The 24,101-nt window shown below is 41.9% G+C and overlaps 1 protein-coding gene across 7 annotated transcripts in view; it reads right to left on the reverse strand.

Moving 5' to 3' along the window:
• Positions 1-24,101, reverse strand: part of ZBTB46 (zinc finger and BTB domain containing 46) — a 343,478-nt gene that overhangs the window by 215,240 nt on the left and 104,137 nt on the right. For 3 of the 7 annotated variants that reach the window (XM_030212909.1, XM_030212908.1, XM_030212910.1), the window contains exons 4-6: positions 11,780-11,952; positions 10,479-10,530; positions 9,070-10,396 (exon numbers count right to left, since the gene is read on the reverse strand). The exons of 3 other annotated variants lie outside the window; for them this stretch is intronic. In XM_030212909.1, coding sequence (XP_030068769.1) covers positions 9,864-10,396; positions 10,479-10,530; positions 11,780-11,952 — 758 coding nt within the window. In that variant the 3' untranslated portion in view covers positions 9,070-9,863. Of the gene's footprint in view, positions 1-9,068; positions 10,397-10,478; positions 10,531-11,779; positions 11,953-24,101 lie in introns of those variants that run through there. One more of the 7 variants, XM_030212911.1, reaches the window with a different exon arrangement.

Genomic DNA, 24,101 nt, shown 5'->3' on the forward strand with positions numbered 1-24,101 from the left:
CACTTCGTCTGTCAGTTCCCACTCCGCTGGGTCGAATTGATGCCTGCTTAATCGACTTGCACATTGTTCTGACCTGCAATGTGAGCTGCTAACAGAAACTGCAGATGTAGCTCGGCCCAGTGGCAAATCTGCGCGGCATGCGCGGCCAGTGCCCTGCACTGAGTGCCGCCTTGTCGATTTATGTAGGCCACTGCTGTCGTATTGTCCGACAGAACTCTGTCAGCCAATCCCTCCAGGGTCGTGTGAAAGGCCAAAAGCACCTGGAATATCGCTTTCAACTCCAAGCGATTGATGGACCACTCTGACTCCTCGGGTGCCCAGAGATCCTGGGCATGTCTCTCCTGGCAATGTGCCCTCAGCATCTGTTACCATCCACCAGGCACCAATCGGGAAGCGTTAATGGCATTCCTCGCCGCAGCATGCTGTCTGAGAGCCACCACTCCATACTGAGTCGGGCCGCAGGAAGCCACACGAGTCTGCGCTGGTAATCCTGAGATACTGGAGACCATTCTTGAAGCAGGGAACACTGCAGAGGCCTCAGGTGTGCTCTCGCCCATGGCACCACTTCCAAGGTGGCCGTCATCGACCCCAACAGCTGGACTATGTCCCAAGCTCATGGGCGAGGCATCCTCAGGAGCAAACGGACCTGGTTCTGAAGCTTGCACCGCCTTTGCTTGGGTAGAAAGACAAACTCTGAGGCTGTGTCGAACCGGACCCCCAAATATTCTAGAGATTGGTGGGGGGGGGGGGGGGGGGGAGTCAGGTGACTTTTGGGTATATTGACGACCCAGCCCACAGACTGAAGTACTGAGACCACTCTGGCTGTTATATGATGACTTCTGCAGAGTCCGCTCTGATGAGCCAGTCGTCGAGGTACGGGAGAACCCGGATACCCTCTCGCCTGAGAAAGGCAGCTAATACCACCATTACCTTGGAAAAGGTTCAGGGAGCTGTGGCGAGGCCAAAAGGCAAGGCCCGAAACTGGAAATGTTTTCCCAACATCGCAAACTGGAGAAACCAGTGGTGCGGGGGCCAAATAGGAATGTGCAAGTAAGCTTCTTTCAGGTCCAGAGCACAGGGTTTCCATGCAAAAATGCCGCACTCTTAGTGACTTGATGACTTCTTTTAAGTCGAGTATGGGCCTAAAACACCCTCCTTTTCACAGCACCACAAAGTAAATGGAGTAACGACTGTAGCCGATCTCGGCGGGAGGCACAGGGACCACCGTCCTGAGGTGCAACAAGCCTTGCAAGGTCTCCTCTACCACCCGTTTGACGGCAGAGCTGTATCCGGACACCACAAACACGTCTCTCACCAGGGCATTGAATTATAATCTGTAGCCATCTCTGATCAGGTTCAAAACCCACTGATATGAGGTAATTTTGACCCATTCCTCGAGAAAGAGGGAAAGACGTCCTCCAACTGCAGGAATCGAGGAGTGGGCCAATGCACCATCATTGAGAGGGTCGCCCATGAACTCCAGGCCTTGAGCCGGCCGCTGTGGTACGTTTGTCCAAGCGAAAGGAGTTCCTCTGCTGAAAGCGGGCACGTGAAGTAAACCCAGCAGAATGCCCCGGGCGGTACCTTCTAGCTTCACGGAAGCGAGGTCTGTAAGAGGAGGGAACCGCCTGACCCTTGGAAGAAGGCCGCGGCCTATCCTCGGGTAAGCGCTGGGGTATAGTTTCCCCCAGGCCTTTAACAATTTTCTCCAACTCCTCACCAAATAGGAAAAGGCCCTGGAAGGGCAACTTCACCAACCTTTGCTTAGAGGCCATGTCAGCCGCCCAATGCCGTAGCCATACGGTGAGCGGCCACCGCCACAGCCATCTGTTTAGCCGAAGCTCTGACCAGATCATAGAGGGCCTCAGACAAAAATGACAAGGCCGACTCCATCTGCGGTGCCACCTCCGCAAGGGGCTCCGCTCCATCCCTGGGCTATTCCACTGCCTGTTGCGACCAAGCGAGGCAGGCTCGAGCAGCATAACAACTGCACACAGATGCCCGTAGGGCTAAGCCTGAAATCTCAAAGGACCGTTTGATTGCTGATTCCAGACATCGGTCCTGCATGTCCTTCAGGGCGACCCCTCCCTCTACTGGGAGGGTAGTCTTTTTCGTCACAGCCGTGACTAGGGCATCCACTTTAGGCACAGCCAAGCGTGCCAAGTGCTCCTCACTGAGAGGCTATAAGTGCCCCATTGCCCTGGCAACTTTCAAAGGCCCCTCAGTGTCAGCCCAGTGAGCCAAAATAAGCTCTTGGATGGAGTCATGCAAAGGAAAGGCTCAGCTTCTTAGTACTTGCCATCCTCGGATAACCAGAGGAGGCCTTGCCCATCACAGGATCTTCAATAGAGAGGGGGCCTGTAAGGCATCAGAAATAAGCACTGGCAGCTCCTCGCGGTGGAAAATCCTAACCGCAGTGGGATAGTCTGGATCCAGTGGCAATCCTACACCTTCCTCTGGCTCTTCGGACCACGAAGGCCTGCCAGACCCCTCAGAATCCCCACAGTCTAACCACGGGGGGGAAATGGGGGGTTTGCCACTCTCTGAAGGGGAATTTAACCTTCTGCGCTTGTCTTGCGGCCAACTGTCTGGGGAAAAAAAACACCTGACGGCAATCCCAAGCCAGTCTCCACCGGAGGGGAACCAGGCAGCAACGCAGAGTCAGACATCTGCGGCAGAGCTCTTTTTAACATGAACGCTTTATGTAAAAGCAACACAAACTCAGGGGAGAAAGGCTTACCCTGGCCTCCCGGTTCCAATCCAGGGTAAGCAGCTCCTCTGGTAGCCTCCATCCGAGGCTCCCCTCCGGCCTCAGACCCCTCCGCTCCTGCGGGGGTCGAGCCCTGCGGCGCATCCAAGATGGCGCCCGCTGCCAGCTCCACCGAGCGGGAAGAAACCTCATTCACCATGCTTGGACCGGCCCTGACGTCTGAAGAGCACAATTTACAGAGCCCCGCTGCGGATCTGCGCTTGTCATAACATGAACAGCGCTTAACAACCTCTGCAGCCATCGCTGAAAACGGTGGAAAATTCCAAAATGGCGGATTTTCGCCAAAAACATCCCGATCGCGGGCCCTCCCCAGAGGAGCTACAACACTCTCTTACCTCACCAAACCGAGTCACAGAGCTCCGGTCACGCTGCACAGACAGAAGGAAGTCTCAGAATCGCAGTGCTAACAAGCATGTCGCTTTTTTTTTTTTTTTAAACGCTGTGAGGAAAGTTAGAGGCAGCAGCTACAGAGACACTCGAGGTCCAGGAGAGTGGGAAAGGCAGGGAAAGGATTAACCAATGTGCCTGCATCCACATAGAAGAGTGTGGGAAAGGCAGGGAAAGGACATACCAATGTGCCTGCAAACACATAGAAGAGTGTGGGAAAGGTAGGGACAGGGCAAACCTATATGCCTACATCCACATAGGGGGAAGGGTAAGGCAGGGAAAGGTCAAACCTATGTGCCTTTAAAGTGAATCTGCAATAGCCACAACACCCCTGCTACAACTGGCAAAAGCCCAGGAGCCACCCCAGGCAGATTTTTGAAGGAGCTGAATAAGCTGCGTCCAACCCTGCTGGGGAGATAAAGAATACTGAGAGGCAGATGGAGCTAGCTGGCCAAGAGGCACTATGGTTTTCAGTGCTCTCTATCTCCCCCTGCTGGTAGGTGGACACAACCCATTCGTAATGGATTCATCTGCTTGATGACAAGGAATCTACTATTTCACATTTACTTCCTCTAAATGGCAATGAAGATTTTAGAACTGGTCTCGATTCAGCAACCTTTCAGGGATGGTATCAAAAGGTTAAAATGAGTAGGAAATGTGATGGGTAAGGAAAAATTCATACTTTCACTGAGTTGCAATTATTATTTGATCTTCCTCCTACCGCTCTATTTTTCTATCTTCAGATACGTAACTATCTTGCTGGTTTGAGGGGGCTGGGACTGACTGTACATAATGCACAAATCCTTCATCCATGCTTTCAACTTCAGGAAGAGCAAAAACTGACACATTTTCATAAATTTTTGCTATATTTCCTCCCTGAATATTGTTTGAAGGACTTGGCAGGAGCCTGGAACAAGGAACGGGGCTGCTCTATTATGATAAAGACTCAAAACAAAATTTGCTACATATCCCAACCAAGTCTATCTGTTCAAATGTTACTCAGGTAGCTTGAATATAAAATTTATTACTTAGAATCTATGTTTTGCCATGGAGGGCCTTAAAGGCACACCAGGCCATTGATGGAAACTATCAAATGTGGTATAGCAAAAGCCAACTTAGGCTATAAGTTTTCTGGCATTGTATTTTAGTAGCAGGAGTATGAAAACAGATCTATATTCTGAAGCTTTTTTCTTCTCTTCCTCCAATATACTTTTTCAGGAAGGGGAAGATTTTGTTCTACTTTCGGAGAATCGTAGACTTCCTGAGAAAAACCCTGTTACGGGTGGTGGGGAGGGAGGGGGAGAGGGAGAGAGAGAGAGAAGAAGAAGAAGAAGACTATTTTGTGTTTTTGGAGAGAAAAACATCTCCCAGGATTCACCCATTGGGGAAAGAAAATCCTTATTTGGCACTTATGGAATGTAAAGATGCAGGAAACAGGGAAGACAGGAGATTGACACATTTTCAGAACATATGGGAACATTACATGTCCCAATCCTTAGAGCTGTACACCTGGACATTTCTTCTGGTGAATTTAAGTGCAGCTCTTCAGATAGGTTACAACGGAGACATTCCTATAGTCTCAAGCTTAAGCCCACCCACCCACCCCAAGACGGACACTTCATAAGTAACTTCCCCAAATACACTACTTATCACAAATTAACTCCACCCATATTACAACTGTCTCTGAAAAGAAAACCCCTCATTATCACAGGAATCCCCAGTCTTCTACTCACCAGCTAAGGATTACTGCTCTAATAACAAGAATCTCAGCCAATAGATCCATAGGCTGCTGTTCTCACTATATCATACCTGTTCATACTCATTTCAATCAATCAGGATGACTTTTATTCTCTGTAATAATTGTGGTGCTTTAGTTTCAAGACCAATTATCTGGAGACTTAAGGCTTGTCCTGTCTGCAACTCACTAGATTAAAACACGAGCTCAGTAAAGTAAAACAGGAACTAGATGCACTTAAAGCAGCATCTAGGACCGCACAATATCATACTGCACAAAATCATACCAAATTATCACCACTACCACAAAGGATAAAACCACCTAAAAATAGATGGATCACTATAGGCTCAGGCAGACTTCGTTATGTGACAAGAAAACATCCGACCTCACAAGTGTTACCCCTACAAAATTCTTTTACTCCATTACAGCACTGTGATGTTCTTGAAAACAGAACGGAAGCCAAAGAAAAAATAATAAAAGTGGAACAAAAAGATATGAAGGTACCCAAAGAGAAAAGAAACCCCCAAATCACTAATGTTGAAACGCATACCAGGAAATGTAGATGGAAAGCGATGACCACAAATGCTCGCAGTCTAAGCAATAAAGTTCATGACCTTCAGGCCCTGATGTTGGAGGCAGACTTGGATGTTGTTGCAATCACAGAGACGTGGCTAAATGGTTCCCATGAATGGGATGCAAACATACCAGGCTATAATCTATTTAGGAAGAATAGAGGGTCATAAAGGTGGCGGAGTAGCTCTGTATGTGAGGAATGATATCACGGCAACTGAAATGACAGGGACCTGGGGAAAGGAAGAAGCGATATGGATCACCTTAAAAAGGGATGATAGAACCTCTGTCCACGTGGGTGTTGTCTACAGACCTCCGACACAATTGGAGAAATTAGATAAAGACCTGATCGCAGATATTCAAAAGTTGGGAAGCAAGAGAGAGGTGCTGTTGCTGGGAGATTTCAATCTGCCGGATGTAGATTGGAAGGTTCCGTCTGCGGAATCTGAAAGAAGTAGAGGGATCGTGGATGCTTTCCAAAATGTTTTGCTCAAACAAATGGTGATGGAACCCATGAGGGAGTGAGCGACACTGGATCTGGTGCTCACAAATGGGGATAGTGTGTCAAATATTCGAGTGGGTGCCCACCTGGGCAGCAGTGACCAAACGGTTTGGTTTGATATAACAGCTAAAGTGGAGAGCGGCCACTCAAAACTCAAAGTCCTGGATTTCAAGCGTGCTGACTTTAGTAAAATGAGGGAATACCTGAGGAAGGAGATGATGGGATGGGAGGAAGTACAAGAAGTGGAAGGACAATGGTCCAGGCTGAAAGAAGCTATAAATAGGGCGACAAACCTTTATGTAAGGAAAGTAAATAAAAGCAAGAGAAAAAGGAAACCGATATGGTTCTCCAAGCAAGTGGTTGAGAAAATAAAGGCTAAAGAGTTGGCGTTCCAGAAATACACAAAAACTCAAGAAAAGGAACACATGGAGGAATACCGGATGAAAATGCAAGAAGCCAAGAGAGATACGACTGGCAAAAGCGCAAGTGGAAGAACAAATGGCTAGAAATGTAAGGAGGGGTGACAAAACTTTCTTCTGGTATACAAGTGAAAGGAGAATGACTAAAAAGGGAAATGTGAGACTAAAAGATACTGCGAACCGCTATGTGGAAAATGATGAAGAAAAAGCAAATTTGCTAAATAGATACTTTTGTTCTGTTTTCACAGAGGAAAATCCTGGAGAAGGACCGCTATGGACTGGAAATAGTACAATTGAGAATGAAGTGAATAGAGCACCGTTCACGGAAGAAAGTGTGTATCAACAACTTGAAAAGCTAAAGGTGGACAAAGCCATGGGACCGGACGGGATCCACCCCAGGATATTGAGGGAGCTCAGAGAGGTTTTGGCGGGTCCTCTTAAAGATTTGTTTAATATATCCTTGCAGACGGGAAAGGTTCCGAGGGATTGGAGAACGGCAGAGGTGGTCCCTCTTCACAAAAGTGGTGATAGGGAAGAAGCTGGAAACTACAGGCCGGTAAGCCTCACTTCGGTTATTGGAAAAGTAATGGAAGCGATGCAATAAGTTGCAAGATCCGAGACAACATGGTTTTACCAAAGGGAAATCGTGCCAAACGAATCTCATTGAGTTCTTTGATTGGGTGACAGGAGAATTGAATCAGGGACGAGCTATGGACGTAATCTACTTAGATTTCAGCAAAGCTTTTGACACGGTTCCCCACAGGAGGCTCTTAAATAAACTGGAGGGGCTGAAGATAGGACCTGAAGTGGTGAACTGGATTAGGAACTGGTTGACGGACAGACGCCAGAGGGTGGTGGTGAATGGAATTCGCTCGGAGGAGGGAAAGGTGAGTAGTGGAGTGCCTCAGGGATCGGTGCTGGGGCCAATTCTGTTCAATATATTTGTGAGTGACATTGCCGAAGGGTTAGAAGGTAAAGTTTGCCTATTTGCGGATGATACTAAGATCTGTAACAGAGTGGACACCCGGGAGGGAGTGGAAAACATGAAAAAGGATCTGAGGAAGCTAGAAGAATGGTCTAAGGTTTGGCAATTAAAATTCAATGCGAAGAAATGCAAAGTGATACACTTAGGGAATAGAAATCCATGGGAGACGTATGTGTTAGGCAGGGAGAGTCTGATAGGTACGGGCGGAGAGAGGGAACTTGGGGTGATAGTATCTGAGTTTTTGAAGGCCACGAAACATTGTGACAAGGCGGTGGCCGTAGCTAGAAGGTTGTTAGGTTGTAGGTGTGACCAGCAGAAGAAAGGGGGTGTTGATGCCCCTGTATAAGTCGTTGGTGAGGCCCCACCTGGAGTATTGTGTTCAGTTTTGGAGGCAGTATCTTAAGGATGTAAAAAGAATTGACGCGGTGCAAAGAAAAGCTACGAGAATGGTATGGGATTTGCGTTACAAGACGTATGAGGAGAGACTTGCTGAACTAATCATGTATACTCTGGAGGAAAGGAGAAACAGAGGTGATATGATACAGACGTTCAAATATTTGAAAGGTATTAATCCGCAAACGAACCTTTTCCGGAGATGGGAAGATGGTAGAACGAGAGGACATGAAATGAGATTGAAGGGGGGCAGACTCAAGAAAAATGTCAGGAAGTATTTTTTCACGGAGAGAGTAGTGGATGCTTGGAATGCCCTCCCACGGGAGGTGGTGGAAATGAAAACAGTAACGGAATTCAAACATGCGTGGGATAAGCATAAAGGAATCCTGTGCCGAAGGAATGGATCCTCAGGAGCTTAGTCAAGATCGGGAGGCGGGGCTGGTGGTTGGGTGGCGGGGATAGTGCTGGGCAGACTTATACGGTCTGTGCCAGAGCCGGTGGTGGGAAGCGGGACTGGTGGTTGGGAGGCAGGGATAGTGCTGGACAGACTTGTACGGTCTGTGCCAGAGCCGATGGTTGGGAGGCAGGGCTGGTGGTTGGGACGTGAGGATAGTGCTGGGCAGACTTATACGGTCTGTGCCAGACCGGTGGTTGGGAGGCGGGGATAGTGCTGTGCAGACTTATACGGTCTGTGCCCTGAAGAGCACAGGTACAAATCAAAGTAGGGTATACACAAAAAGCAGCAAATACGAGTTATCTTGTTGGGCAAACTGGATGGACCGTGCAGGTCTTTTTCTGCCATCATCTACTATGTATTACTGGGTGGCTCTGCCACATGAAAATAGCAACACAATGTTAGAAAGTAACACATAAGAACATATGTTTTGACATTTTTATATCTTATATTTTCAGCTGCCAAATTACAGTCTTACAATATATTTTACCAGACCACTACTTGGTATGGGTAGTTGGAAGGGAGGAAGGAAGGGGGGATTACTGTTATTCGCTATCTGTTCTTTGTCCTTAGTCACTTACTGCTGTTAAGCTAGGGAATATAAAAAGAAAGTTACTTTATTTTGGCACGATGCTTCATTATATATACTGTCCAGAGAACTCTGACACTTCTTAAACTATACATTACACATGTGGATAAGAGTATCAACATTACACATGTGGTTATTAGTCTTTTTGTTTAGTGTATAATGTATAGAATTGTATCTCCTGTTTGTATTTTTTGGATGTATACCAATAAAGAGAATTTAAAAAAAAATTTAAGGAACAGAAACTGATCTCTTATCAAGATGAAAGATTCACTCTAATAGCAGCAAGAACAACACATCATAAAAAAAACAAAGGCTTTTTACTGTAAACCGAACAACACTGGCAAATAAACCAAAAACAGCATTCCAGTTTTCCTATTTCATTGCTGCTATGAAGGTGGTCTTGCTTTTCAAGTGCCAGAAATCAACTGAGAATAGAAGGAAAAATTAAAGGCAAAAAAAAAAAAAAAAAAAAAAAAAGAGACCTTGCTCTTTTTGCCAGAAAAATTGCATAGTATATACATAGTAGTATACACAAACCTAAGTCACTGTGTCAGAAGTAAAGCAGACTCTTATTCCTCAGATATCAGCACTCTAACACTCCTTTTTAAAGTGTTGAAGTTTCTATAAGCTAGTAATAATGATGGAGTTGGCTAAAGTTTCCAAAATAACCCTATTAGGAAGGAACAAACCTTTTTAATAAAAAGGTAGATAAAAACATGGTACCAGTGTGACAAAATATTATTTCTCAAAGAACTTTGGTCGCTATTCAAGGACTAAATCAATTTCATCTTTATGGCAAGAGAAGAAAATGAAAAATACATTCAAGATTTATGGTTTAACATGAATTGATGGCACAACTGGTAGATATGAGGAAATTTAATTGCAATATTCTATTGGTTCTGGAGTGAAACTAATGCAGAAACTGCCTGCTTTGCTAGTGCAATGCAAAAGCATGCTCCACTGTGTCTTGGCGAAATCTGCAACACAGACAATTTTGAACAGTAGTAAAGGATCATTTTGTGCAGCACTCCAAACATTTATCCTTTGCACGCTATTCCTCTAGTCACTGACAGTTTCCTCATGTTGTTGTACTTCGACTGGATAGCTGCTGTCCAGGTTCAAGCAACACACTTTCATATGAGTGGTGAGGTTCTTCTGAGTGCCAAAGCCTTTGCCACAAAAGATACATAAAAATGAGCGCTCATTAGAATGCACAGATACAAGGTGTCGATTCAAGTCTGTCTTGTCACGAAACAGTTTGTGACAATGGGAACATTGCATCTTCTTTCCATTACAGTGAATAGTCTTTTCATGACGGTCCATGTTAGATTTTAGTGTGAAGCTTGCTGGGCATTTCGAACACTGGAAGCGACCCAGCTGACCATGTGACATGTGGCCAGTCAGCAGGGGTCTTGAATAGTCAAGTGCACGGAACGGCAGCAGCAAAGACAATCCATGATCATGAATGTGTTCTTGTAGCTTTTCCCCACTATCAAACAGCTGCTTACAGAAACTGCACACCAATTTCTTCCTCAGGCAGGAATCTAAAAGGTCTTCCTTGCTGAACACATCAAGTCTTGAGGAGAAGACATCTAGGATAAGACATAAAACAAAACTGAAGAGCCATCCCTTTAAAACAGAACACTAAATAACTTTTTAGTGCACTGTTTTTACCTGTATCACAAGTGTCAACCTGCCAAAATGCTGAAAGTCCATCAAGAGCATCCTGTAATGGAAAAATGTAATATATGAGCACTTCAAATTAAAAGTAAAATAATTTTAAAAGAATCATTCTAAGTACTATTAGGCTTAAAATACTTCCTAGGCGAAAACTTAAGGGTGCTTAATCCATATTTCATCGATATTAATTCCTTATTGGCAAAAAGGTGTTCAGTTAATGCTAATTTTCAGAAATACTAAGTGTGGCACACCAAAGAATATTCAACATAGCTGCAACATAATGTGCAATCCCGAGTAAGGGAAGTCATCAGCTGTTTTTCCCTTTCCCATTTCTGTGTGTTGGTACTACCTGATGGACATGTTGTGCCCTTACTACCACAATAACTCAGGCAGGGGGGGAGGAGGGCTTATAATTGGCTTTTCTTCAGTGTTAGTCTCTTAGGAGTTGCCAATAAAACACCTCGAGTACAGAGGGGAGGCAGATTTCAATGAACTGTGTAAGGTTATTCTATATTTAAACTGTTGAAATTTTTACAAAGATGATTAACCATTAGAAGTATATGTTTCTGCCTGTACACTGTAAACCTCTGGAGAAGCCATGAAAGAACAGATAAAGCCATGGGCGAGAAGCATGGTAGGGGAATCTAGTTTTACTGTTACTCAGAAAATCAATTTTAAAAAGAAATTTAATCAATTTAAGTAAATAGTCTGCCCTGCGTGTACGGCAACTAATTTTCAGCAACAAAATTTACCCTTACAGCAACAGTTCAACATAGCCAGTTAACTGACCATTAGCACCTTCAATCTGAAAAGTTATTTGCACACAGCTAGTTTAACTGAGTAATTAAATTACTTGTCTAAATCTTACACATGGCTTAAATCTGCATATCCACTCCCCAAGCTGTTTGTGCAGAGAGCAGTTTCACTGACAATATTTAGAGCGGCTAATGGAAGAGAAACACACGAACTGCTGTTTTTGTTTGTTGTTTTTTAATAGAACACAAAACAAAAACATAAACTAAGTTTAAGTGAGAAAGAAAAGTTCTGCCTACATACTCTTACACTACAAAAGATATGAAACATAGCATACTATAGCCAATCCGGTACTATAAACTCAGTATGCACAGAACTGTGCAAACTAAGTCAAATACTTTCCTAAGCGGCACACATACATGGGAGAAACAGCAATAGCACTGTTATTTCTACAGTTGGGTAATTATGATCAGTTAAACATTACAAGCAACTGTTCAACTATTTTATTTTAAAAAGAACAGAAATGCACACCAGACTCTTACCTGAGCTGAGGAAAGCATATCTTCTTTTGTTGGTATTTCTGGTGAATCACCACCAGAAGAAGTTCCCCCCACAGGGCTCTGGATGAAAAGTTGTGATGTAGGCAGTAGAGAAGATGGTGCTTCTAGTTTGAAATCAAATTCACCCCATGGACAATTCAAGTTGGTGCCAGGCCCTGGGGAACACAGGAAACGAGTCTCACCCACGTAAACTAGCACCAGCTGGTGATTTTTTTTTTTTTTTTTTTTTAATAAAAAGGAACTGAAAGGCCATGAACGAATATGTGCAGTTTATCTTCCGTCAGTGGGAGAGAACCCTGCAGAGTAAGCATGCCAATGTTTTAATCATGTCCCCACTCAAAATACCAGTTATGAGTGGGTAGGCAGATCTATGTCTCCCAGCAGTCACTAAAAAGACAAAACACAGATAAGACAGGAGGGCTAAAGGGGGGGGGGGGGGCGAAGGGAGAGGGCAGGAAAAGCAAAACACCATATCATATATCTATAGCAAGTGACAAAGAAAACCAACAGCATGTTTGGTGTTGCCACTTTTTACAAAAACTAAACAGCAAGAAAGACTGCCGTTAAATGAATGAGATATTTACATGGAGCATACATACATATTGGGTAAGAAAGAAAGAATACCTCTGCCCTCATCTTTCCAGATTTCTTAGCAGAAAAATAGGAAAGACATTAAAGTCCAGAAGAGTGGAGGTGGCCAAGAGGAGAGAGACAACCGGAAGATCCACAATAAAAAAAATCTTTGTGTTACATGACCCAAAACAGCAGGGATTTCAGCATACATGTCTGCATCAGGGGTCCCACAGATTCCAAAATGAGGGGTAGAAAGTAAACTACACGGCACTGTGGTTCTGGAATAAAAGAATGTTTAGGTCCTCTAGCGGAAAAACACTTCTAAAATGAAACAAGAGAATAGTTTTCTTCCAGCAATTTAAAGGTATGGTTTTATACGGAGCCTTTTGAAAATGGAAAGGGAATAGTGCTGCGTAGTCTGCTTTCTACCTATCATTTTTGAATACGTGGGACCCCGATACAGACATTTATGCTGAAACCAGGCCATGTTGGGTCACTTCTACAATAAGATTTGAAAATGTATACTCTACATAAACAACAATCCTTAGTGGTTCACAAACAAAACATACATAATATCTATATAACATATTAAACATATGTTAATAACCAATAAAATCATTGATCAAATTAAGACATCTTTATACTAGTTCTTTAACTATCGATTTCAAAAGCCTGCTGAAACACTGTTTTCAAGGCCTTCTTAAACATCTTTAGATTCCTAATCTTAAAGTGGCAGGTAATGTATTCCAGATTTTTGGGTCTACAAAGCAAAAAATAGAATTTTAATAGTCTAAGATAGAAAACACAAAATGAAGTAACATCCAACAGATTTGCTGATGCAGATCACATAGGTCTGCAAGGCTGATGTAAATGTAGGCTTGAGGAAATTGCAAAAGGAACCTTATTAAGCAAATAAATAAATTAAAAACAAAAAAAAACACTTAATCCCAGTGTTAACTCCTGGTTGTTTCTCCCTCCTCTTGCCCCCGCCCCCCCCCCCCCCCAACAGAGGTTTCTGTTTCTTATCAAGACATTCAAGTCCAACAAGAAAAATTACACTCAATTTATGTAGGTAGTGAAATCATCTAATTAGAGGAGTATTAATTTCAGTTTTAAAAAAGCACGATATAAAAATTCAGTGCCCTTGAAATTATACAGCAATCTCTACAAATATTCTCCAGGATGACTGGTTATTTCTACAATTTACAGATTATTAAAATTTGATATACAGTGCACTCCATTTAAGTGCACGTCGAATAAGCGCATGCTCTGTAACTGCATGCCGTACTTCGGTCCCATTTTTGGCGCCATCAATTTCAATGGGGACAAACTTCGGTTTAGCGCACCATTAATAAGTGCAAAATTCACTTATGCACGGTTTAAGACTGCTCCTCTGCAGGAAAGACTCTGCATAAGCACACGCACGGAATATGGAAGCTGATTGGCACGTGACAAAAGGGGTGATAAATTTGAAATCTCGTTGGTTAAGTACCACAGGCAGAATATGCGAAAGAATGTTGTTAGAGTGTACGCTTGAGTCGTCCTCGCGCAACTGTAAGACTAACATTGGCTGAACGAATAGAAGTTCTTAAAAAATTAGAAAACAAAGTGAAGCATCTATTGCTAAAGAATATGGTGTCAATCCCAGTCAAATTTCACGTATCTTGAAGCAGATCAGCTTCTGGAAGACTGGCAAAACAATACAAATCCACAACGGAAACGAAAACAGGCGGGAAAAGCAGAGAATCTAGAAGATGCTCTTCTTCGGTGGTTTTCTCAAGTCAGGAGCAGACAGTTTCCTGTCAGTGGTCCACTGCTTATGGAGAAAGCTAATCAGCTAGCTGAAAGTCTTAGACTAACTGAATTCAAAGCCACTGTTGGATGGTTGGAAAGATGGAAGGAGAGGAACAACATAAAATTCAAGAAATAGTATGGTGAAAAACTGACGCTGATGATTTTGGTGCTGAAAATTGGGTTGTTTCAGTTCTTCCTATCATCTTGAACAAGTTTGCACCTCGTGACATTTTCAATGCCGACGAAAACGGTCTCTACTGGCAAGTGATTCCTGATGGAACACTTGCATTCAAACAAGCCAAAACTACAGGAAGTAAAACGTCAAAGGACCAACTGACAATCCTCCTTTGCTGCAATATGGATGGGAGTGAGAAGTTGGAACCACTCGTCATTGGAAAGAGCAAACAGCCCAGTTGCTTCAAGAATGTTAAGCAACTTCCTGTTTCATACGAGGCTAACACAAATTCATGGATGACTGGGGAAATTTGGAAGCAGTGGCTAAAGAAGTTAGACAATAGAATGCGGGCACAAAAGCGTCAGATTTTGTTGCTTTGTGATAATTGTGCTGCACACAGGGATGATGTCAGGCTGTCTAACATCATGGTCGTCTTCCTGCCACCAAACACTACCTCTCTGATCCAACCCATGGATCAGGGCATAATAGCCAATTTCAAACATTATCAGGCTGTTGTGCTACGTCATCTGATGAGCGTTATGGATGACCAGACTGGCAAGGATAAATGTGCTGTTGAACTGACTCGTAATCTATCACTGTTGGATTCCCTACATATGCAGAAAGAAGCCTGGAATCATGTTACACAGGCAACCATTGTGAACTGCTACAAGCACCCAAGCTTTGTTAAGGATGTGGAGAGGGACGAAATAGATGCAGCTGTTGCAAACACGTCAGATGAACAGGCTATTGACATCCCAGACGGTGTTACAGAAGAGGAGTTTCATCACTACGTAGCTATTGATTACGATCTACAAACAGCTGACGACAGCACTGATGTCGAGATATGTGCCTACACGCAGGCAACGGCTGATGATGAAATGAGCAGCGAGGCACATGCTGACGAAATTCAACAACCTCCTGTCACTTTTGCAAGAGCGCTGGAGAGTCTCAACACCGTGCAGGCCTATCTGGAGGCCACTGGATGTCAGTGCAATGACAGTTTTCACCATCTGGTAGACAGTCTATGGAACTCACAGACACAAGAGTGTACAAAGGACTATGACTGCTTACTTCAAGTAAGCCTAACATCAGTTAATGGAGACTGTATACTGTACGTATAATAAACAGTACTGTACATACAATTATCAGATATCAAGCTTCTTTGGGTCACAACGGTTAAGTGCACGTCCCGGTTAACTGCATGTATTTCTTTGGTCCTAGACCCTTGCACTTAAGCGGATTGCACTGTACTGCTAAAACAACAAAGTTGTCCTAAGAAGTTTACAGCCTAAAATTATATAAAAGGCTGGTTGACAATCAACATGAATACTCATGATCCAGGTCAGTGCTTCTCAACCCTCTCCTGGAAGTACACCTTGCCGGTCAGGTTTTCAGGACTGCCATAAAGAACATACATTATATCATGTATGTTCTTTATGGCAATGATATAATCTGGATATACTGGAGGAGATCCAGTGTATGCAAATAGACAACTTGCGTTTCCAGTGCTGGAAGCAAGTCAGCTCCAAAAACAACCAAAAGCTACTACCCAATGTACTTTTACAAAACATATGTCCAGTTCAATGCATATTTTTTTGGTTGGCCTGGAGAACACAATTAGTAGTATGATTTAATCTAGTCTCCTTGTGATCTTGAGTTCTACTGTTTGTGGAGAAAATGTTTTCTCCCTATTAACCAATTGAGATTAGCATTCTATTGAGAAACTGGACCTGCAGACTGTACAACATGCAAAGCACAGAAGTAACAAGAAAGCAGCAGACAGTTTAAAAGTCTGAAGTGTTTCTCTACATCTTACGTATTGTAGAAGATCTTATGTAATGTATTAACCTCTAACGGCCTGATTCACTTAAGTTTTTTATTCCCCCTCAGAAACACAATCAGAAAAATATCTTAGTGTTAAAATGGAAACCCTAAGTTCACACACACTGCTCTTACATCCCATTAAAACACTGATAACAGACATACCATTTCCTCTGCAGAGCTTCAGTTTCTGTATAAATCACAGTATCCTGGCGGGGTTCTTACAGGAAAAGTGCCTATGAAATGTCTAACTTTTTCCAAAGCTATGCTTTTTACCCAGAGGTGATATAAAACAAAGAAACCGTTCTATGAAAATCAAGAACTTTTATTCAGGCATCAATTAGAAAAATCACAATGTAAAATTACCGATACAAGAATAAAGGTTTGCAATATAGCAGGAAGTATGATCAGTAAAAATTCTTTCGCTTAACTTACAGAACACATTAATCATTAGCTGAGTCAGTAGTAGCTAAACTAAAGACAGTATCAGTTTCTCCATCATACTGATTGTTTACTTAGCTAACTCATACACTCATCAAGCCTATTACTCTGAGATGATCACTAAGTTCAGACTAGTAGTACATGACAAAGGCTTCTCTGGATGCCTGGACGTAGGGAGTCAGTCAATGAGACTTTCTTACCTCATCTAGTCACCCTCATAGAAAACTCAGCAACCAAAAAAAACAACCTTTCCAGTTCTCCTCTTTTATAATAAAACTTAGATTACAGATCTCAATGGGAAGCTCCACTTCTGTCTCATGTGTCCTAGGGTCTCTGATGATGTGGCAGTAAACATCTCTAAACATGTCTGTCCAAATGCAAACACTGCTTTCATTAACTTGGTCCTGGTTTTTCTTGAAGAGGGGTCCAACTCGAACAACATGACGTAAAAATAACATCCAAAGGTGATGTAATAGGGAATTAACCAAACCCTCTCTCCTGTGGCCTAGTACTGTATAATCATCTCAGAGTAAAATGGTTCCAGTCTTCCATTTAAAAATCCTATCTTAGCCTAAGTATCCCGTTACCCCATTAAATCTTTAATACATTTCATTCCTAACAGGGTATTCCTTCAACACTGTTAACATGATCAAGTCGCCGTGATCCTGAAACACTCTTGGTACCTTCCATTAAGAGTCTGAAAAGGTCTAGAGTATGGGTTAAGGCCCTGAGCTTTTGGAACAAGTTTCCCTTAGATAGGAGATTATATAAGATTTTGAAAATGTGCGATAGCTTGGTTGGTTGTGTTGAAAATGTTGAAATGGGGAGGAATGGTTATCTGCACTTTGTTCTTCTGGGTGTTTTCATGTTGAAAAATTCCATTATACAGTCTGAAGCTTCTGCTCAAATATAGTCTTCAAGTATTAAAAATCTATTACACAAGTGGGGAAAGCATGCAGAGCATAGCTCATTAAATTCTTTCCAACATGCGTGTGCATCTCTATTCTGTTTGTATGTGCATATATGTATGTGGACTCAGAAATTGGTCTCTGAACAGAACAGGAGAAAAATTGAGATGAGAGGGGATGGCTGTTTGAAAGGTGCAATTCCTCAACTGCTATATTAGAGTGAATCGGTGCATTTCTGTGTGAGAAGCAGTTTCATCAGCTGCAACATTAAAAACATTACCGCATTTCTGGGGGTTAATGCGTTTGAATTTATGCTGTCATACTGATGGGGTGTAAAAAGCTGGTTTCTATAACAGGGGCAGGGAGGGGGGAGGTATTCATAAAAGGGGACAAAAGATTTGATGACTGGCTGTAATGTATTTATACTTTCTATATGTTTTCTTCATTGGACCTACTATGTGGTCATGGATGAGTTATACCGCTTTGTCATCAATAAAAATGTTGAAAAATAAAAAAAAACATTACCGCATTTTTAGGGGAGGAGCTTTGTCCCCCCCACCCACCCCACACACACACACACCATGCAGAAACAATTTGTACAGCACAAAAACTTCCCTCAATTCACCTCCAGGTTTGGGGGGGGGGGTGGGGGGAAAGAGAACTAGTCATTAACACACAAATCTATTGAATCAGTTGTCAATCCCAAATTCAAATCCTGAGTATATTTGAGGGGGCCCCCATAAACATGTCAACCCTAGTTTGCAATATCTTATTTTAAAATTTTATACACTGCCTACATCCTAGGCATTTTCCAGAAAACCATACATAATTAAAACAGATATAAAATTAAAAACAAAATAACCACCATGACAAATCTTAATTTAAACCTGCCCATGGCAACAGATTAGTTGGCAGTACATAATACCAACCAACAAAAAGCTAAAACATTTAGTAGGTTTCACATTAGAAACAAGGGGCTCAATATTCAAAGCTACTTATCTGGGTAGTATCGGCTATCAGGATAACTTGCACTTACCAGGCCTTTATCTGGATAACTGTCAGCCAAGTATTAAAAGTGTTATCAAACAAAAGAGTACTTATGGTTGATTTTGCTCTTAAGCAGCTGAAAAAAAAAATCTTAGCTACATTATACAAGATGCTGGATCCCAGGGAAACAAAACAAACCTTGGCATCACTGTGGACAATACATTGAAAACCTCACTTCAGTGAGAAGCAGGAGTCAAAAAAGCAAACATCAGAAATTATTTGGAAAGGGACTGCATGTAAAACAGATCACAATGTCTGTATCGATTCGTGGTACAGCCTTACCATCAACATGTGCAAATCTGGGAGCCTCGTCACTAAGATATATAGAAAAAGGAAGGGCAACTCAAAGACAGGATGGAACTGGTACACTATATATTGAGAGACTAATAGAGGCATATTTTCAAAGCACTTAGCCTTCCAAAGTTCCATAGAAACCTATGGAACTTTGGAAGGCTAAGTGCTTTGAAAATATGCCTCTAAGGGTTCAACTTGAAAAATAGAGGGCTGTGGTGTTAAGAGATTCTTATAAAGTCATGAATGGAGTGAAAATGGTAAACAGTACTAACAACTGTTCCCTAAGAGTAATGGGACACTCCATGAAACTAACAAAGAATGCATTTACAACAAAAGTTGGAGAAGCCCCCCCCCCCCCCCCAAATCAGATGTGGTTGAGGCAGTTAGCATAGCTGGATTTAAGAAGGAATTAGACAAGTAAGTCCCTTAAGGAAAGTCCATAAATCATCATCAGCTATGTAGGGAAAGACCCAATGGAACATATCTACTCCTTGGGATTCTTCTTGTAATTGTGATCTTGATTGACTACTGTCTGAGTCAAGATCAGAGCTCATGGACCTTTGACCTGATTCAATGTGGCATTTTTTTAATGTTCTGCTTCTATGCACTAATTTGGTATCAGAAAGTATTGTTTTCAGGGATCATTCAAAAACTGACTACTCACTTAAATACATCATGTATAATGAAAGCAAACAAAATATTATGGACTAGAGACCTCAGTCCAGCTACTCTACCCATTTGCTGAAATATCCTATCTGGTATCTGGTTTTATTTCCACTTCCTAAAATGTGTATGTTCCATGTTTTCTTTGCTTATGTCCACTGAGAGGCAGCTTTATAGATTCTTAATCTTTTCTGTAAAAAAAAAAAAAAAAAGCATTTTCTTGTAGTGTCTCTTCCTACTTCAAGTCAAGAAAATGTTATATATGGTAAGCATTTTGGTTCAAAGAACGTGATGAAAATGAACAGTTACAGATGTGAGACATGATAGCTGTGCCTTGTTTTTTAATTAGGTCTCCAGAATCCAGTTTATGGTTGGTCCATTTTCATTCACCGAGTCCTTCTATTTTAAAGATGCAATTCATAATGTAAAGTACTGTCTTTTGATCCAATAAAAAAGAAAATTGGAGTCTGCAATGCAGTTTATAAAAATTATGAGGCTGGACTGAACAAATGCAATGGTACACCAAAAAAATGTATCTGAATAAGCTTCTAAGAGAACACAAGATCTCAAGGTGCATAGTTGAACACAAATCTATCATACAGTGCAAGGGACCTCACTGATCTTACACATACTGCTTATTTCACAATAAAATTAAAAAACAATTAGTTCAAAGCAAATCAAATGCAATAGATTGATGGTTCAATATAGATGCCAATCCTCACTAGGCTTGTTGTAACTTTTATATATTTAGAAAGAATGCCTTTAAACAGACAGGAGGATATTAACACTAAGATCACCAGCAATTTACCCATTAACATTACAAAGCACAATTCTCTGCCAGACTCATTCACAATTATCTCAGAACAGTCTTTCTAATCTTACAACATAAAAGAACCATTGGAATCAATAAGTAAAAATCACTGGGCAAGTATATTAAAGTAGCATACAAATATTTATTGAATAAGTTGCTGTTTGGGAAAGATCTTAAAAATGGTCATTTAGATAAAGCATGCATGCTGATCAGATTTCTGAAATATCTATTTGAAAATGATTTGTTATAAACAAATCTAGAGATCTGCTGCTTGCATCATTTTTGACAAACCAACAGCCAGCGATATCAAAAGCAAAGGACTAAGCATCAATTACCATAAACAATAAAACAGTGCAAACTTCAAAAGGCAAAGACCTGCTTTTACATTCACTTTGTAACGAGTGAGAAGAAACAACTTTAATAAATGTAATTTATTCAAACATCCCAAGAATTGAATATGCTGGTTGATAAATTTTACATTTTTTTAATTTGAATTTTGTATTCTGTATTTATTATTTGTTTTATATTTGGCTTTTACCAAAAGGATATAACTTTTTTAAAATAAAAAAAGTGTGAATAGACCTTTCACCAGTGGCAGGTTTATATCACCAGCTGCCCTCTTCATATTCTGCTGCTTCTCTAAACACACCAAGAACATCCAACCAACCATTTGCTCAGTTACAGACAGCAGCACAACTGAATGTAAAGTGGTTGCCCATAGATAACAGGCTAGTAGAGTAAAACAGACAGCACCTCAGCGGTGAGGTACTGAAAGCCAAACACTTGTTTGACATGTGCCTTACCTAACAATGCACATTAATAGATTGCACCATCCTAAATGCAGACAAGAACCATAAGATACTGAAGGTTCAAAGCAGCAACATTTTTTTCTGATATTTATCAAATGCAAATTCTCAACATATTCTAGCTATACAGTACTATAAACTGAGAAAAGAACAGTACTCAGTTACCTGTGATGAATTTATTAAGACAGCAGGGAGCTGTAATAGTAACTAATTACTTAAATAATCTGGGATTGAAGCACGGGATATGGAAAAGAAACTCAGTCTTTAAATTACTAGCAACTACAAAGAATATAAAATAGAAGAGACTTCATAAATAAACTGATTCAGCAGTTGCAAACTACCCCCCTGGCACTTAGTCAGTACTAGAAACAAAAGAATTCAAACTATATATATATATATACTGACTAAGTGCCAGGGGGGTAGTTTGCAACTGCTGAATCAGTTTATATATATATACATATATATATACATATATACATATATATATATATATATATATATATATATATATATATATATATATATATATATATGAATTTCAAATTGCTTCCAACTTGGACTCCACAGTTCTGCTGTTTAAGGGACCTCTCTTTCACTGTTCATCAGTTTGGGGGTTGCTAATAATAGGATAGGAGATTGTTTTTGTACATTTAAGTTATATTCTTTTCAGGAGTCTCCTTCATGTGTGTTCTATATATATATATATATATATATATATATATATATATATATATATATATATATATATACATACATACATACATACATACATACACACACACACACACACACACACACTAGCCGTTAAGCCCGTAAAAACGGGCGAGATTTCCAGCTACCCTCCTCGCTGCCGCTCCCTCCCCCTCCGTGCCGGGCCCCCTGCACTGACCTGACAGCGCCTCTCACCTCCATGTGAAAGCGCTGCAGGCAGGAGCAGATCGCTCTGCTGCTGCCTGCAGTGCTTCCACACGGAGGTGAGAGGTGCTGTCAGGTCAGTGCAGGGGGCCTGATGCGGAGGAGGGCAGGAGCGGCGGCGGGGATGGGGGGGGGGGGGGAGAGTGGAGGTTGGTGCACGCGATGTTCGTTTCCAGGCGGCAGCGCCCGACAGTGACTCCGACTCAGTTTCCCTCTCTCTTCCGCCCTCTGACGTCATCACGTCTTGACGCGAGGGCGGAACAGAGAGGGAAGTCTCTACTGCGCATTTGCAGGTGAGTTGGTCACTTGCCATTTATATGTTTGATATACACACACAATAAGAAAACACATGAAGGAGACTCCTGAAAATTAAATGTTATATATATATATATATATATATATATATATACATACACACATATACACATATACGTAGCAGTGTTGAATGGTACCGTATGACCCATCTGTCAGAGGGTATGAGAGGCCATCTCTGTTGGAAAAGAAGAAGTCTTGGCATGGACAACTGTACTGTAATGCTCTCTAGGAAAGAGTCAAAAATTAGGTGGTGGTTTAGATTGAGAGGATGTCTGGGATTTTTGCATTGAGGCATAGTCTGTTGGAGGAGACGTAGGGGTGTAACGATTCTTAGATATACAGTAGTTGGAATGTCAATACCCTCCCTAAAATCTTTGCTAGAAGCAGAAGTAGTCAGAGGCCTAGAAAGCGCCTACTGTTATCTGTATGATTTTTTTTAATTAGGACAGCCACCTCCTTAACTTTGTCACTAAACAAGTTTTCTCCAAGACGAGGGACATCTGCTAGCCACTCCTGGACAGCAGATTCAAGGTCGGAGACTGAGCTAGGATAATCAGTACATTGCTACTCCTAAGGTAGAGATATGTGAGGAGACATCAGACACATCAAAGGAAACAAAGGCCTGCCTCGCAAGATATTTACAACAATCTAGTTTTTAGAAGTTTTCTGTGAAATTTCTGTAATTCTTCTCATTTCTCAGAGGGCAAAAATTCTGCAATGGTCTGAGTATTCTGTGTTAAAGATTTTAAGTAATGGTGGAATAAAAGTTAATAATCCAAAATGCGATTGTTTAGCGTTTATGCTTAAAAAGTTTTTTCTGTCAAGAGTAATGTTCTCGCTTCTCTGCTTGCAGAAGTAGAAGCATGAGATTTCGCACTGCAAGTGTGTTTCAAAGCACACTCTACCACTAAAGAATAAGTACATATAAGTACATAAGTAATGCCATACTGGGAAAAGACCAAAGGTCCATCGAGCCCAGCATCCTGTCCCCAACAGCAGCCAATCCAGGTCAAGGGCACCTGGCAAGGTACCCAAACGTACAAACATTTTATACAAGTTATTCCCGAAATTGTGGATTTTTCCCAAGTCCATTTAGTAGCAGTCTATGGGCTTGTCCTTTAGGAAACCGTCCAACCCCTTTTTAAACTCTGCCAAGCTAACCGCCTTCACTACGTTCTCCGGCAACGAATTCCAGAGTTTAATTATGCTTTGGGTATGCGTTGGGTGAAGAAAACGTTTCTCCTATTTGTTTTAAATTTACTACACTGTAGTTTCATCGCATGCCCCCTAGTCCTAGTATTTTTGGAAAGCGCGAACAGACGCTTCACATCTACCTGTTCCACTCCACTCATTATTTTATATACCTCTATCATGTCTCCCCTCAGCCGTCTCTTCTCCAACCTGAAAAGCCCTATCCTCCTTAGTCTTTCTTCATAGGGAAGTCATCCCATTCCCAACATCATTTTTGTCGCCCTTCGCTGCACCTTGTCCAGTTCTACTATATCTTTCTTGAGATGCGGCGACCAGAATTGAACACAATACTCAAGGTGCGGTCGCACCATGGAGCGAAACAACGGCATTATAACATCCTCACATCTGTTCTCCATACCTTTCCTAATAATACCCAACATTCTATTTGCTTTCCTGCCGCAGCAACACACTGAGCAGAAGGTTTCAGTGTATTATCAACGACGACACCCAGATCCCTTTCTTGGTCCGTAACTCCTAACGTGGAACCTTA

This window comes from Microcaecilia unicolor, chromosome 8 (genome assembly GCF_901765095.1).
Source record: "Microcaecilia unicolor chromosome 8, aMicUni1.1, whole genome shotgun sequence".
Taxonomy (NCBI): domain Eukaryota; kingdom Metazoa; phylum Chordata; class Amphibia; order Gymnophiona; family Siphonopidae; genus Microcaecilia; species Microcaecilia unicolor.